The following is a 14,545-nucleotide window of genomic DNA, read 5'->3' on the forward strand; positions in this document are numbered from 1 at the left end:
CGATCAAAAGACGTTTGCCAACAACATCTTACAATATATTTGTAAGAGTCTGAGTAACTACGTACCACACCGAAGTAGTAGAAATTGCTTCCAAAACAGAAAACAAATCACAATTTCTCACTCAGCTCAGCAGAAGAGGAAACATAGCTCTACAGAACAGATATCAAAATGTGTTAAATCACAGGAGACTTCCACCTGACTTATGACCACTTGAAACTTGTGAAATTCACAGTAGCTTGGTTCTTAGCACAATGTGAGTAACACAGTATATTATTCAGGGATAACCTGTATTGTACACCTGACTGCTGCTGCCTCTCAGTTTTCATCCAACAGGAAAAAGCTATCAGGCAGTCCAAAAAGTGTTTCAAGGGCAGAGATCAGCAAGCAGCAAAGTTGGTCCTGGTGACTTTTTGAGTCTTTATGTCTGAATAGACATAAAAGAACAGGAGGTTGTCCCTTGCTGCAGATAGCTGCAGGAGCTGATCTCCCAGCAAATAAAGTCCTGCAGAGCAAATACCCCTGGATCCAAGCTTGCACAGGGAACAAAAGGGACAGGGACTACTGCCCTGAGGCATTTTTTGCTACGCAATAAGGGGTGTATGGTACCAAACTGGACAGTCTGGTCATTCAGTAAGGGAGACAGTCTTGAAACTGAGCAGCTTCTTCACCCCTGAAGCACCAGAGATAATACTTCTATTGTTGAATGAAGAAACGTCCTCACGAAACCATTATAGAAGGCCAGGCATACAAATAGGAAGGTCATTCACACAAATGGAATAATTTTCATTAGTGATGCTCCTGTACATTCAGATGGACAGATTGCCAGAGACGCATCAATATTTGCATGGATGCCTGTTCCAGTGAAAATATGGCACTTTAGTCATTTGGGCTCACAAGACACTTTGGCTCAGGCCCTTTCAGAGGTACTAATATGAGCCAAGAGTACAGGACGGCCAAGAGTACTGCCAAGTGCACAAGAATGCAGCAGAAACAGGCTAGTAATTAAATTCATAATGCCTAAAAATGGTTTATCAGGTATCATGCTTTGTTCTGGTGATAGCTTAGATATTCCTGAACAGGCAAAACAGTCTAATCTTAGGGGACAACTATGTTAGACTGAAGAGAAGGGTAATTTTGGGTGGCTTGAATATAGCCTAACACCAATTTGCATATGTAGAAGCTTTCTTGCCAATCCCATCGCAACAAAAAGACATGTAAATTCAGTCATACAATTAATTACAATAGACAGGAAATTGGAATGGGACAACATAAAATAAAAGGATAAGGAATGTTGTGCTGAACAAGGAATAGTATCAACAGATACAGAAATTTCCTAGGAAAGAAGCTAAAAAATTAACATTAACTTGTTTTCACTTGGATGTGGCTATGGCAGGGATATTTAAATATAATTAGTTAGACAATAATAATAATATGGTTTAGAAGCAAAAGAAAACAATAAAATGAGAAGCTGATCACAAAGTGGGAAACAGGCTGAAGAACCATCAGACAACTTCCAGAAATCCCGTTTTTTGTGAATGGCCAGCTAAGGTCATTACAAAGCTGCCTATTTAATGTATAACATATTACAAAACATTCAACCACAGTCTGCTACTCTCCTTTACATAATCTGGGAATAAATCATGTATCCTGCATGTCTGGAATTGTCTGGGGTCTTGCTGCCTCTCCACCTCTAATTATTGATGTAACAAGGCCATCATTGAGAGCAAGTGTTACTGAATACTTGCATAAATGCAGAGGCAAAGAAAAAATGGTACTAAAGCCTCAGAGAACGTGGCATTCAACTCCATCACGATAGGCACTATTCAAGGCAGTATTCATTTGCTCCCAAAGGTCAACAGTGAGACCATCCTTTTAATCAGAGCAGTAACGTACCCTCCACCCACCCCCCCAAACAAAACCAAAAAAAACCCACCCCAAAGCCAGGAAGTAGCAAGTACTGGTCAGTTATAAGGAAGGCTCAAATTAAGCAGCTTTCTAGCTGTTTGCTGTGCTAACTCTGACTTTAGCCTGCTGATTCATTGAATTTTATGAACTGACATTCACAAATGTCAATTTACTATCATTAGGCTAAGCTGCCGGATGCACATAATCCTGCTCAGGCTCTAAATATTCAGTGAAGTATTGGAGTGGCTGGTGATAAACAGGTCGAGTTTGGACTTATAGGTAGTAGGCCACTACCAAAAAAAATTATCTATTTGTATGAATTTTGGAAGATTAATTTTTCATGAATCTCAAGCTTAACAATTTTCAGTTTTACATCTAAACCAAAAAATTGGTACTTTGTAATTACCAACCAAGTCAGACACGGCCTCATGCAATTTGCTATCACCGATGCACAGAAGTTGAAAGAGTTCATTGATTGTTGGGTGGCTTTTGAATCAACACAATGAGGGTTTCTTTGTAAAACGAACAGGAGAACAGGACTGGAGGTGACGACAGCCACCCCCATGCTTTATTTAGAGGTACTGTGCTTAGCATGGTAAATATCGCTAATTGGCTGCGAGACAGAATGGTAAAAAAACATAAGACTTCCGAAGTCTCATCTTAGTAGCAGTAATAGTCTAAATGGGTCATGTCAGAGCAGTTTCCCAAACAAATGCTAGGAAACTCCCTATGTTGGTATCATAGGCTAACCCTAACACGGACAATTGTTCTACATACTCAGACCTAGGATCAGCAAAAATTCATGCCTAAATTTGGAAACTGCCAGCAAACCCCCCAGGTTCAGCTGGGCTATAGAAACTAACATACTTGAACTTTTTTTTCCACCTAGGGAAAAGATGCAGCTAGTATTGAAAGTAAAATATATACTGGAGGGTTGGAGTTGAGGGGGGAAGACACTGTAAAGGAATTTACTTAATTTCAACCGACAGTGTGGATAAGCCCCATCAGCCCATTTCAGCCACGTACTACAGTCCTAGGAACAGTGCTGGCTGTTTTCACAAGATATTTCAGATCGCATATTAAACAGTGTGCTGTGAGGGAGGATGCTGGGTTAGGACCCCTCCATCCTAGCCTCTGGATTAGGACATTCTAAGTATCTTCCTCTCATACCACATTCCCTGAACTCAGAATTCCTATCTACTGTCTTTATGGCTGACTTGCAAGAGTTTATTCAAGTTGTTTCCTCTATTTGCACGAGAAAAACACATTCTCAGACATGTCCTAATCCAGCATCCTCCAAGCAGACTGAGGGAATGGAGCGTGAAGGGAAAATATCTGATATGCTGACCTTTATTACTAGGAAACCCTCACGCTAAATAACATAGGAATGTCACAGGAAGCATTACAGAACAAAAATACAGAACAGGCCCAAGGAAAGGAGCACCGACAGGCCTGTCTTAGGGGCTTGCCAATGTCAGGTCCCTCTCTCTTCGGAGTTACGAAAGTTTCAGGTAAGAGTGATGTCAAGGAATATACAGTGCTGAGGTCATGCAAGTGAATTCATACTCCCCTACCGATGACTGCAAGGATGAACCCACCACATGGGATTCTGTCCATCAGCAGTGACGTACACATACAACATAGAAAAAATCCTTGTCACAGATGACATACATGACTCTTTTTTTTTTTTTGGATAAGGGGAACAGGCAATAGGACATGCTGACAGGCTGGGTGGGCACATGCTTCACAGGCAGGTAAACTGTGTTCCATAGAGTTGATGGTGGGACCCCAAAGTGAGACAGCTGTAGGCGGCCTAGCAGAAAGCCCACAGGCAAAAGCAGTGACTGACTGATAAAGGAGTTAACCTGTGTACAGGTTGCAGGAGATTCCTTTAAGAAATAACAGAATCCACAAAGATTCTATTTAAGAAATATAAGCCAAAGAAAGATTTGAAAGAGAGAATTCCATTGCTATTTTACCTTTTCACCTTTATCTCCTTTCTGGCCTGGCAAACCAGCCACTCCTGGCAATCCTGCTTCTCCCTGTTTTTAAAAGAAATCAAAAATCAACAAAGAAGCAGATCCAAAATATGTCTTTGTTTTGGTTTCCTTGTCTCTCCTTGTCACAAAAGCCTAACAAAGCAAATGACTCCGAATAAATATAGTGCAACAACCAGGAGAAGGATTTCAAAAAAAGCGTTGTGTAGAAAGTAATTTCACAGAATCAGAGAATAGGAGGGGTTGGAAGGGACCTCTGGAGATCATCTAGTCCAACCCCCCTGCCAGAGCAGGATCACCTAGAGCAGGTGGCACAGGAACACGTCCAGGGGGGTTTGGAATGTCTCCAGAGATGGAGACTCCACCACCTCTCTGGGCAGCCTGTTCCAGGGCTCTGCCACCCTCAAAGTAAAGAGGTTCCTCCTCATGTTGAGATGGAATTTCCCATGCTCAAGTTTGTACCCATTACCTCTTGTCCTGTCCCCATCCTCCTGACACACACCCTTTAAGTATTTATAAGTGTTGATAAGGTCCCGCCTCAGTCATTCTTTTTCGAGACTGAAGAGACCCAAATCCCTCAGGCTTTCTTCATAAGAGAGGTGTTCCAATCCCCTAATCATTGTAGCCTCAAGTAAAAGCATTTACACTAAATATAATTTCATTTTTACCACGGGCCTTTTTTTTGGTGTGTTCAAACAACTAAACCTTACAGACCTCTGCAACTCTAATTTTAAATTAACTAAACCTAAAATATACTTGTTTTAACTGGGAAATATAATGTAAGTACACTACAGCACTATAAACCAGTAAGACATTTTTCATAACCACAAAAAAAAAAATCAGCTTTTCTTTTAATACCTAGTAGCATGATGCACTAAAAAGCAATAGGAAAGCCTCATACTTTATTTGGAAAGCAGTGGCATCTCTCTCTAGATTCTTGCTGCATTCCTGGAAGCATGTATATTTTGCTGGCATGAACAGTCACCGGTGATGAAGTTGTAGTAAGTAACCTCTCCTCACGTGGGCACTAAAATGAAAAGAAGATTTTCTGATTTTTGGTCCACTTTGCTTAATAGATAAACACCATCCAAACACTATTTTGAGGTTACTTTCTGTTTTAATACTCCCGTACACACCATATTACAGAGAAGCCACAATTGCCAATCAGAGGAAAAAGCTGTAGTAAAACAAAGCCTAGGTTTTTGATCCTTCTGTACTAAAATCAATGCCAGTCAGAACTGATCTGACTGTCCCACTTCTTTCTTCCAAAAGAGCCCAGACAGAGGAATGAAGTCTCCCAAAATCAGACACAGTGAAGCAGAAAACGCCCATAGGAAAAAAAAAAAAGATGGTATTTCTCAGTCTCTTCCTGTCCTCCACCCCCTGCCCCAAAATGCAACATGTCAGAGTGAGTGTGAAGGAACACTCTTGTAATTTTTTTGTCATTAAATGCTTTGGGCATGCACAGTTTGGAAACAAACAAAAAGCCCTGAAGCCATTCTTTGCCTAACTCATGAGAGCTGAGCTAACCTGAAGATATACTACAGGACAAGTCAATAGAGTCTGATAAATTTCAGAAACTCTCACTTCTCATTAAGATGAAATGAGGTCTCCTGTGAGCCTTCTGTCAAAGGAATTACCATGCAGATTTACAGCTTAGTGTAGAAATTTGTATCCAAAGATAAATTCCTTCCCTTAAATTACGGAAAATGTAGCCCTTGTAGTTGGTAAGGAAGTAATGAAAAAATAAATCAGAAAATGTAACGCTGGTTTCAATATGAAAATCATTAACAACTTCTCCATCATTTTTTACATCTTCAACATAAGACATAAAAATGAAACTGATCATGTGCTTAGCCATATAGCTGAGTGACTGTTTAGGATGCTATTAATAAAGCCTATCCTTGATCTTTTTGTGTCCATAAGTAATTAGGTCTTGTTTTGGTTCTACTTTTTTGCTACTGTGTCACAACTGCTAAATAAGTTGTATTTCCATGCACAAAGTGGAACCTACAGAAAAAGAATCCATTCATTTCACTTATCCATGAGCTTATACATTCAAGCTAAAGCCTTCACTATTATCAAGAATATATTTTGAAATATATTTGAATAATAAATTATTATTTAAAATTGAAATTTCCCTTGATAAATTAGATCCAGCCTCTTCCATGCTTCTGGAGCACCTATCAGTTGTCAGTTCCCACAAAGCCTTTGCGTCTCTGTTCTTGGGCAGCTTTATCCCTCCATTCCAGGTACCCTTTTCTCACACCTATTTGTAGATGGATTCAATTAGTCCTTCTGCACGCTCTGGGGTTTTTTTGCTGAGCGCAGGCTGGGTGGTAACGGTACTGCCCACTATCTCAGAGAAGCCTGCTCTTACAGGCTATTCATAACTAGTAGACCAACATTTTAATATATTTTCTGAGTTTTTTTTTTCTTTTTTTTTCCTCCAGATGGGCTTGATTCAGCAAAGCAATCACATCTGCAACTTCAAGCATTTCTATAGTTCTAGTGTCTTCCAGTTTATACTGATTCTGTCTATCAAAACGAAAGGGAAAAGGGAACCCTCTAAACTAAATCAACGTTTCCCTTATGTTAAACATTATATACATCTCAGCATGTGCGTTATAAAGAAGAAAGTATTTGCCAATTATGAAACAACCTTTCATCCATGTCAGAATATTGAAATAAGGGAAACACCTTCAACACCTTCCTAATTTTCTTCCCTCCCACTATCATGCCGACTCTTTCATGGGCTTTGTTTATCATCTGTAATGCTTCACTAGGTGCAACTGTTATTAAAATGGCCTCTTATTTGAAGCCATCCTCAGGTCATTGCAGTGGTTTGTTTCCTACTCTCTGAGATTTCCTCAATTACTAATTAGATATTAATCATTGTTAAGAGATGCATTTTAAAAGCACTACCAGCACCTAGTGCCTTTTACTGAAGCTCTACTGTGTTATTTAGTTAAGCAACAAGAAACAACGTATCATGACTCCAGATACAGGATACATTTTTAGGAAGTAATTAATCTAACACTTCTATTGAAATTTCTTTACAACTCTTTAGTAAGAACCAATGAAGCAATTTGTTTTGTACTAACATTTGCATTTTAACAAAACACTAACCAGGTCTGCAGATATTTCACAACACGTATCTTCTGCTGCAAGTTTTGGATTACAATAAACTGTTATGCGGTGAAGTTCAATCTATTAAGAAATACAAAAGAGATTAATATGAAATGTAAAAGATAATGTGTTACGTCATGCATTTTCTTATCTTGGCATAATACACTTTCTCTGAAACACTGCATATTTCTGAAAAGCTGGAAACAGACAAAGCCAGAACAATTGCACAGCTCCTCACTTAAGGAACAAATTATACAGTCTATTACTTTGATGTAAATCATATTTTAGATTTATTTTATCTTCATGTGAGTTGCATCCCTCTGTACTGCTCTTGCTATGCTACATAGGCATTTTAGCCCTCTAGACATCCTCTGCAAGCCTTCCTTTCAGGAACATAATTTTCTCCTGCAATGAACTAGAGTAAAAGTTTGATAAGCTGTATCTCACATACATCTTCTATAACTTTGGATGGATCTTTGCCTGGACCTTGCCACTAAATCACCTGAAAAGCAAAAATCACAAATTCTGTACATAAAGCTTCTGTTTCAGAGATTTTGGGTGGATTGGTGAGATGAACAGCATCTAATTTTAACTAGCTAATCTTGCCCTTGTATGCCTCCTTCTGCATCTCTTTTTTTACCCTCTTATTCTCTCCCTTGCACGTGGTATTGAGAAGAGTGACTGTCAGTACAGGATCCGCTCTGCTGCCTTCATCAGCTTTATGTTTTCCTGTGAACATGGAAATCCCAGTTGACAACTTCCAGTCAGAATTATCCGGCCCGTGCCACGCAACCAACACAAGATAAAAAGAACCTGCTCCTTCTCCTGCATGCTACTTGGAAATGAGCAGATGGTACATACATGTCAAGTAAAGTTGAACTCAGTCTTAGAAAATAAAATGAAGCAGGAGCTTGGCCCCATGAAATAAGAGCTCTGAGCCCAGGCCAAACTGTTCAGCACCTCATGGGACTGATTCCTCCCACAACACTAGCTTGCAGTAACAATGTGCTGTTTTCATCTGGAACTGCACAGTGTACACAATATAGCTGAAACTTTCAGATGGTCACTATAAACTCCGAGTCAGATGCCTTAAACCTGGTAACTGGATGTCAGCACACTTAAAACAAACTGACATTTTCTGGAGCTTTCGGATTACTTGCTGTGAGCTCTCTGCATGAGGAAACAGAGGAGAGCATCTCTGGGACAGAACACAGCCCAGAATATTATGGGATTGCCTTGGGTAATTCCTGCACCAAAGGCTACAGGAAACACACCTCCAGCCACTTCCTAACCCTTACCATTTGGAGGAGGGACCGACAGCCGTGAACAATGCGCTCCCCTATTTCTGCAGAGCTGAATTACCCTGAACATCATACAGTCTTGATACAGAGGTAATGCTTAATTTTTCTGTGTCTCCCCTTTATCACAGACAGACAAATTGTAACAGATGACTGGTACAAGCTTACAAATTAATCTCAAAAACTGAAAGAAAAAACTACCACAGGAAGTTATCTCTAAATATAGTAATATGTCTACAGTAACTACATGGCTCTTAATCCAAAGTGAATACAGAAAAATAAACTCCTGAAACAAAGACTGAGTTTTTGTAGTTACTTTCGTAACAGAAGGTTTGCCTTAGCAGATGCTACAGCACTGAATATTGTTTAGAGAAAAAAAAAAGCTTAAGTATTTCAAATTAAGAATACACACTCAAAATTAATAACCAGTTTTGAACCTTTTATCTACACAATTCTTTATGATGGTGTTAGTAAAAGCGTGGCTAAAACATGATTTCAAGTTATCTGGTTTTCCTTTCATATTACTCACATCTACAGGCTTATCATCTGCAGCACGAGAAGCAATCAGAGTCCTTCCCTGCAAGTCAATGGTGAATTTTTCATCAGTCTGCTTTCTCTCAATTAAATTACAATCCAAATAGAGGGAAATGATCCCCGACTGCACACTAATACCAAGCTTATGCCACTGACGATCAAACAATGGATAAATTTCTCGACTCTTAAAAGTGTAGTGCAGTATATTTCCCTGAGAAGATTTGGTCATATACTCCACAACCTTTTTTGTACCATCCAGAAGGACAGAGATCTGAAATCAAAAGAAAAGAAGTGGTCACCTAAAAGTTAGAGCATGAGAATTAAACACATATATAAACTATATATAATAAAAATACTTCGACTACATGGATTGGGCAAGAATTATGTTATGAAGCATTCTTCTACATAACTTTGTAAATACATATCAGCTATAAATCATAACATGCCTTCTTATCCTATATTGCAGTCTTAACTCAATACATTTTGTTAAATTTCTGTGATTCCTATGATAAATCATCAGTCTGTCTATTCCATATAAACTGTAGCTAAATCCAGTGGTGAAACATCCACCAAGTTATATTTGCCATATCAAATAGCGGGGGGGGGGAAAGAAACTTAATGAAAAAAATAAATCAAAGACAACTCTAACCTCAGGTGTGTCATACTGATTTAAAACTTGCCATATATACCAACGCTCTTTCTTGGTATTTCGCCGTACACGGAACATAGCAACTAGAGAGTATTCTTCAGGAAGCCCATTTGGAAATACTTGCCTACAGCAGGAGAGAGGAAAATGAGATTTCTTGTTATTCTTACACACACAAACGCTGCTTAAAAGGAACGAACAGAAATAATACCTGGTGAAAACAAGGAGCCAAATGCTCACTCATACATATTTACAGACTTCAGCATTCAGAAATGCCTCTTCTCAAAAGTACAATTCAGTCTATTTATAAAAATAAATGGCTGAAGATTTTGCTAATAAATTTTTTGTTTTAACTTCTTTAAAATCTGTGATTACTATAAAAAGGAATCTTAAAAAGAACTGCTGCAAAGTGAATGCCACAAATAAACATTTTAAAAATACTGCTTTTCCCAATTTATGGCTTGGGATACCGGAACAAGTTTCCCAGAGGATTTCTGGAATAATCCCCATCCCTGGAGACTTTCAAAACACAGCTGGACAGGACTCATAACAACCTGATGTAACTTTCAAGTTGATCTTGCTTTGAGCAGAGGTTTTGATACAGTGACCTCCATGGGCAACGACTTGGACATCTTGAGTAACAGAACAGCTGGACTTTAACAGGCTTGAACCAAAATAAGGAATGCATTTCTGAATGAATGACATGCTGTTACTTGATTTTGTTATTCCTTTTTCATGTAAGATATGTCGATACCCCAAAAAAAAAAGGTCTGATTTGCTACCTATCTCAGAGCATGCAGTACAACACCACTTCTACAAACTATTTGAAAAGCTTGTATTTCAGAAAAAATGAAATTAGTCTCTAACTCAACTCTACAGACTTTCATAATCATTAAATATATACTAGTTCTGTACTAAACAAATTAGGATGGTGCAATCAACAGTTTTTCTTTTGAAGCCTCTGCATTTCAAATTATTTCTTTTCTAAGACAGAGGTGAGACAAATGAAAATCACAGATGCAAACATTACACAACACATGAGTAGCTAAAGTGTTAACACGGCTGTTTGCTAAAAACTGTTAGGATTTCCCAACTAGCCACATTGCAAAAGGCATTCCCTGGATCAGAATGGAAGAAACCTGAGGGCCCCACACAGCAGAAAAATTTCTTCTGTTTTTCTTCCCACAATCACGTTAAGTAAATGGTTTAGGTCTAAAAATCTACAAATAGGATTATAATTACACAGCAATGTGCTATAAAGGCTTTATTAAAAAAAAAAACCACAACAAAAAACAAACCAAAACAAAGGGAAAAAAATAAAAGGGGAAAGCACCAGCTGACAAGACAATAACCCCACAACCCTCCTGGAAACCAGTGCGCTTCAGTTAACTTAGGATCTCAGGAAAAATGCCTTCTCTGTAGAGAAGCCTGCTCTAAATCCTACCAAACAGCTTATTTATGGACCAACACCTATTTAAGTCCCTTATGTGGGAATCAGTCTTCTTTGGCTTATTCCCCACAGATGATTCCTGTTTTATCCCAGGACCAAATTGGCTGCTCTCCCACATTGTTAGTGGACCCATATGCTCTGTTGTACAGCTATAGATGTTTCAATGTCAAAAGGCAAGGCAAAAGTGAATAGGCTTTGCAGGACTTGGATCTAGATTTCATACCACTCTGTATTTTAACTATAGCACAAATAAAATCTTTATGATTTATAAAGAAAATTTCATTGGGCGTCAGTAATACGCGAGTGTGCCTCTGCAGAACAGTAAACCATCTGGGACGTGATCAGCCCTATGGTTTCAGGACCCCAAGCAAGCTAAGGACATGGCATCTCAGGTTTACAGCTGTAACATAGACAGGACATCTGGCTGTGGGAGCATCCGATTAGCTCTCCAAAATCAATTCATTTTCCCAGCTAACCTCCATATTGGGAGACACAGGGGAGTTTACATTAACAGGCAAAGGGCAGACAACTGTGGAAGGGAAATATCAGAATTCTTCATCGAATGAAAGGAGGGGAAAACATAATTGGTATGGTAAGTCTGCAAAACAAACAGAAGTAGTTTCTGGACGTGGTAGGTACACTAGTAAACATTGAGCATTTTTTCCTTCCCCCCCTGCCATTGCTTCTTACTGTAAGCCTCCCTGACACTTTAAGAGCTATCTAAATGAATGACAACAGTATTAGTCTTCTAAATTTTCCTTTCAGAATTTTCTCAGAAAAATTTGGTTGTGTGTGAGTGCATGGGATGTGAAATTATCTTCCTTAACTGATTATCAAACCACCTGGGAAACAGGACAAGAGTTAAGGTATGGGCCAGCATTATGAAAAAGGGCAGGAGTTCACCCAGCTTCTCTTACCTTTGAGCTGACAGAGAAAACTGTATTGGGAGAAATGAGAAAATCAGACAAGGTCAAATAATTCCTAGGGGCATTACACTGATTTCAGTGAAGTCAACTAAGAAGGTAAGATTTAAGCAGAATTGGACCAAGGATAAATTCAGTTAGATTCACAAAATAATTTGGGTAGGAAGGTACCTCTGGAGGCCAATGGATCTAACCCCCTGCTCAAACCGGGGCCAACCTGGAAAATTGTATCAGGTTATAAATCCTGTCCAGCTGAGTTTTGAAAGCCCCCAAGAATGAAGATTATTCCACAACCCTCAGGGAAACTTGTTCCAGTGTTTGGCCAACAAACAGCACAAATTTAGTATACAACTACTGTATACCAAAGACATAATCTAATAGAAGCAATGTCTTTATTCTGAGAAGAGTTCTCATTGTGTAACTGTATGAATGTTCCTTGGTGACTAAAAAGTCATTAACAGATGCTTTAAAGTACACACTTAACACTCAACCTCTTCCAGCCAGAGGGTGAATGCTAATAGGAACGAAATGAAGGTATAAAATACTCAGAAAACCAGCACACAATCTACTATACACAATTTCCCCTATGTTCTTGCCCCCTGAATGGCTTCAAGTGAACATAACAGAATAAAAAGCATGCATCTAGCATTGAAGTGACTTAGGTACAGATGATCAGTAAGATACTATAGCAAAATTTAAGTATTGCTACCACGGTATCTTCTACTCTGTAAAGCTCAGTTAAAAACTCCTCAGAAATAGGCAAAGTAAGTATGTGTTTAAAACAGTAAATATATTATGACATTTGATGGGGTAATAAAAAGGCCAGAACAGAAACCTCATACCAGAACACGAGAAAAGCCAAAACAAAATTTTGCAGAATACGGAATTTGAAATTCATAAGTTCCTTGAATGTTTAATATACTGTTTCACCTGATTGCATCTACCAACATTTAAAAACTAATGAGAAAACTAATGAGATATCATATGCAGGGTGAAAACAGTAAAGCAGCAGCATTAAATGTTAATGAAAAATGGAAGAGTAAGTTGTTCCACATGTTCACAGTTCAACAAGTGCTTCCTCACAGAGTATTTACCTCTTCCATGTGGCACAGGGAAAGAACAATAGGAAAAGGAGAATGAGTAAGGATGAAGGAAACCTGTACCAAGCTCACCGCAAAGACTACAGATGTAAAGCACAAGAATAGAGAATATTAACTTAGGGTAGTACACCATGGTGTCTAAGCCAAAAGCAGCAAGAGAGATGACAGGTCTTAGGAAAGCCTTAACATTACAGAAATATGGGTAGCAATTAATAAGTGTGCAAATTCATCTATAAAGACAACAAGAAAGAACTTACAAGTTAAAACAGGCAAATGAGGGTATCGTTGGCATCTGATCTCTGAACGAGGGCATGCTTACGTTTCCTTGGACAAAAGTGTCTGAACCAAAATACATAATCAGCCTTGAGAGCAAAAAGATGAGTCCGAGATTTTCCTCTCCCAGCAAATATCCTCAACAGAGGGACAACAGTCAAGTTTTCCCATTCCTGTTGAGTTTCCTTAGCTTAGGACAATTCAAACCAAATATCCTTCCTGGATGACTGCTATAACCCTTAAGCCTATTTAAAAGGTCCTCTCCCCCACTTCTACACTGCAAGTGCTCAGACTGCTGTGTTTTGTGTTGAACGCAATGCTGTCCAAGCTTATTACTTGCAATTTGAATACAGTCAATGGCTTAGGCACCTCTGGGGACATGGGCAGAGTTCAGGCATCTCTACACACATCTTTGAGTCACAAGGAAGTTTGGGTGGGAGTTACATGCCTGGCTGTTTAAGCCATGGTGCTTCTGAGCTTCCCTGGAACTTGTGCCCAGATGCCAGGGGAAATCTGTTGTCCAACAGGTGCCACCAGGGGTTAGGTGGTGCTTGAGAGTAGGCAATTTGAATCATTCTCTGAGACTCAGGCACCCAGAGTCTGACTAAATTATATTTTAGGTGGAATTGAGACAGTTTGGTTTTCTCCCTGTGTCCGTATTGCCAGTAGGATATAATAAAAAATGAAAGTTGATGAACAGAGCACGATGTTCTCAAAGCGAAGCACACCCTTGGTGGAAACTGCTGAAAACAATCACAGGAATTGAAGCACATGAACTGAATACACTGGCTTGAATTTACAGCACCCTAGCCTGCTGGACTGAGGTGGACTGTAAATTACAGAGGCCTCAGCTGGCAGATTGAGGAGACAAAAGATAACAAGCAGGAAAATCCCTAACAATACAAGGTTTTAGATCATACATATAATACGTTACAAATCCAGACATTCAGGTATCTCAATCCCAGGTTGAAGCATCAGGAAGATACATCCAGAATGTTAATAAATACACACTGACATTGCTACAACTATGTGTCACTCTCTCAAAGCATATGGATACTCAGAGTTGCAAAGGCACTTGTTCCATTCTCCTCTTTTTTAATGGAGTAAATGTAGCCATAATTTTTCCTAAAAAACAGGTGCTGTGGCCCAAGCACAGCACAGACTGTACATTATGAGGTTACCAGAAGACCAGTTACAGGAATTGTGCATGAACTTTACAACTGTATTTGTACAAACCTTCCACTGTTCATAATGATCGAGTACAGACTGGTTTTTTTGCAAAATATTTGC

General features: G+C 39.1%; 1 protein-coding gene across 10 annotated transcripts in view; it reads right to left on the bottom strand.

The window, feature by feature from the left end:
* COL19A1 (collagen type XIX alpha 1 chain) overlaps window positions 1–14,545 on the bottom strand; it is a 214,129-nt gene that overhangs the window by 171,821 nt on the left and 27,763 nt on the right. For all 10 annotated transcript variants that reach the window (XM_054195884.1, XM_054195882.1, XM_054195883.1 and 7 more), the window contains exons 5-9: window positions 9,513–9,636; window positions 8,859–9,134; window positions 7,032–7,112; window positions 4,804–4,929; window positions 3,885–3,947 (exon numbers count right to left, since the gene is read on the bottom strand). In XM_054195884.1, coding sequence (XP_054051859.1) covers window positions 3,885–3,947; window positions 4,804–4,929; window positions 7,032–7,112; window positions 8,859–9,134; window positions 9,513–9,636 — 670 coding nt within the window. The remainder of the gene's footprint in view (window positions 1–3,884; window positions 3,948–4,803; window positions 4,930–7,031; window positions 7,113–8,858; window positions 9,135–9,512; window positions 9,637–14,545) is intronic.

This window comes from Rissa tridactyla, chromosome 3, assembly GCF_028500815.1.
Source record: "Rissa tridactyla isolate bRisTri1 chromosome 3, bRisTri1.patW.cur.20221130, whole genome shotgun sequence".
In the NCBI taxonomy this organism is placed as follows: domain Eukaryota; kingdom Metazoa; phylum Chordata; class Aves; order Charadriiformes; family Laridae; genus Rissa; species Rissa tridactyla.